Raw genomic sequence first — 2,823 nt, 5'->3', positions numbered from 1 at the left:
TAATGATCTCAAGGAACTCAACTTAGGTACAAGCGAGGAACCAAAACCTATCTTCGTAAGTGCATTATTAAGTACGGATGAGATAAAAGAGTATTATCAACTATTGTTAGAGTACAAAGATGTCTTTGCGGTTAAGCCTGGAACGCGATCGATAAAGCAAACTCAAAGACGCTATCGATCCGAGCTTATCTTACTAATCGAGGTCGAGATCGACAAGCTAATCGAAGCAGGCTTTATTCGAGAAGTGCAATACCCCAAGTGGATCTCCAACATCGTAATTGTCCTTAAGAAATCAGGACAAATACGTGTTTGCGTAGACTTTCGGGACCTCAATGATGCTTGCCCAAAGGATGACTTCCCCTTGCCAATCATTGAAATCATGGTGGATGCAACCACTGGCCATGAGGCATTATCATTCATGGATGGCTCTTCTGGGTACAATCAAATTCGCATGGCCCTCGAAGACGAGGAACTAACAGCCTTTCGGACTCTAAAAGGTATCTACTGCTACAAGGTGATGCCCTTTGGTCTAAATAACGCTGGAGCTACGTACCAACGTGCAATGCAGAAAATCTTCAATGACATGCTACACAAAAATGTAGAATGTTACGTAGATGATGTGGTGGTTAAGACAAAAAAAAGATCAGACCACTTGAAGGATCTGGGAATAGTGTTCGAAAGGCTGCGAAAATACAACCTCAAGATGAACCCGTTAAAGTGTGTGTTTGGCGTCACCTCTGGAAGATTCCTTGGCTTCATCGTCAAGCATCGTGGTATTGAAGTGGACCAATCAAAGATCAAGGCCATTCAAAGCATGCCTGAGCCAAGAAACCTGCACGAGCTGAAAAGCCTACAAGGACGGTTAGCCTTCATCAGACGCTTCATCTCCAACCTCGCAGGGCGTTGTCAACCGTTTAGTCGCCTTATGAAGAAAGATGTCCCATTTGTATGGGACGAAGCATGCCATAATGCTTTTGAAAGCATAAAGAAATATTTGTCAAGTCCACCTATCCTGGGGGCACCTGTGCCCGAGAAACCGCTCATATTGTATATTGCTGCTCAGGAAAGTTCTATCGGAGCACTCTTGGCACAAGAGAATGAATCCCAGAAAGAATGAGCACTTTACTACCTCAGTCGAACTCTCACCAGTGCTGAGTTGAACTATTCCCCAATAGAAAAGATGTGCCTCGCTTTGGTGTTTGCCATTCAGAAGCTCAAACATTACATGCATGCTTATACTATCCACCTGGTTGGTAAAGCCGACCCTGTCAAATATGCCATGTCCAAGCCAGTCTTGACAGGGAGACTCGCTAAATGGGCTTTGCTTCTTAATGAATATGAGATCATCTACGTCCCAGCTAAAGCCGTCAAGGGACAAGCACTAGCAAACTTCCTTGCCGATCATCCAATCCCGGCTGATTGGAAAATCTCAGATGACTTGCTTGACGAGGAGGTGTTCTACATCGACATCTTCCCGACATGGACGATGTTCTTCGACGGATCCGCATGAGCAGACGGAGCGGGGGCAGTAGTAGTATTCATGTCGCCACAAAGGAAAATACTACCTTACTCATTCCAACTGAGTGAGCTATACTCCAACAATGTTGCTGAGTTACAAGCATTGATCATCGGGCTCCAAATGGCGATCAACATGGAAATCACAGCTCTTGAGGTATATGGCGATTCCAAGCTCATAATCAATCAACTCTTAACTGAATATGAGGTGAGGAAATATGATCTCATCCCATACTTCCGGCTGGCGACTCAACTGCTACAAAAGTTTGAAGCTGTGACACTAGAACATGTGCCAAGAAAGGAAAATCAAATGGCAGACGCTCTCACCAATCTGGCCTCGAGTACGACACTAGGAAAAGATGAAGCTGCAGACGTGTCAGTTTGCCAAAGATGGGTGATTCCGCTCGTTAATAAAATGTCACTAGACGATACAAATGTCATCTCAGTACTTCCAGTCGATGCTGAAGAGTAGAGACAGCCGCTGATCGACTACTTAGAGCACGGAAAGCTTCCAAATGATCTTAGACGCCGTTCCGAAATATGTCGACGAGCACATCGCTTCCTTTACTACAAAGGAACACTCTACCGACGCTCTTTTGAAGGAGTGCTCCTGAGATGCCTAGGTGAGGAAAAAGCCAATCAAGTCATGGAAGAAGCACATTCAGGTGTGTGTGGAGCGCATCAGTCTGGACCAAAGCTACATTTCTAGCTCAAAAGAATGGGTTACTACTGGCCGAGCATGGTGAAGGACTGCCTAGAACATGACAAAAGGTGCCAAGCCTGCCAATTCCACGCCAACTTCATACATCAACTGCCTGAACCATTACACCCTACAGTTGCTTCATGGCCGTTCGACGCATAGGGATTGGACGTTGTAGGACCAATTACGCCAAAGTCATCTGCAGGAGAAGCTTACATCCTAGCTGCAATAGATTACTTCTCCAAGTAGGCTGAAGCCATACCTTTAAGGGAAGTCAAAAAGGAAACTGTTGTTCGTTTCATCAAGGAGCATATCATCCACCGATATGGTGTTCCTCGCTACATTATCATTGACAACGGAAAGCAGTTCTCCAACCGACTCGTGGACGAGCTTTGCGATAAATACAAGTTCAAGCAGCACAAGTCTTCCATGTATCATGCTCCGGCCAACGGCCTCGCGGAAGCATTCAATAACACGTTGTGCAACCTCCTGAAAAAGGTAATCGGTCGAACAAAGATAGACTGGCATGAAAGAATAAGTGAAGCGCTTTGGGCATATAAGACTACAAATAGGACTCCCACCCAAGCTACGCCTTATACTCTCGTATA

General features: G+C 45.3%; 1 protein-coding gene across 1 annotated transcript; it reads left to right on the top strand.

The window, feature by feature from the left end:
* Nucleotides 1–703: 703 nt before the first annotated feature.
* Nucleotides 704–1,117, top strand: LOC137740628 (uncharacterized mitochondrial protein AtMg00860-like). The gene has a single exon (XM_068480464.1). It carries the CDS (start codon nt 704–706, stop codon nt 1,115–1,117), a length of 414 nt encoding a protein of 137 aa, XP_068336565.1.
* The last annotated feature ends 1,706 nt before the right edge of the window (nt 1,118–2,823 follow it).

This window comes from Pyrus communis, chromosome 7, assembly GCF_963583255.1.
Source record: "Pyrus communis chromosome 7, drPyrComm1.1, whole genome shotgun sequence".
In the NCBI taxonomy this organism is placed as follows: Eukaryota; Viridiplantae; Streptophyta; class Magnoliopsida; order Rosales; family Rosaceae; genus Pyrus; species Pyrus communis.
Note: the sequence above shows the minus strand (reverse complement) of the source record. Positions and strands in the feature narration are given on the sequence as shown.

Excerpts from the sequence above, each read along its gene's own strand:
- LOC137740628 (XM_068480464.1), top strand. The coding sequence starts at position 704 with ATGAACCCGTTAAAGTGTGTGTTTGGCGTCACCTCTGGAAGATTCCTT.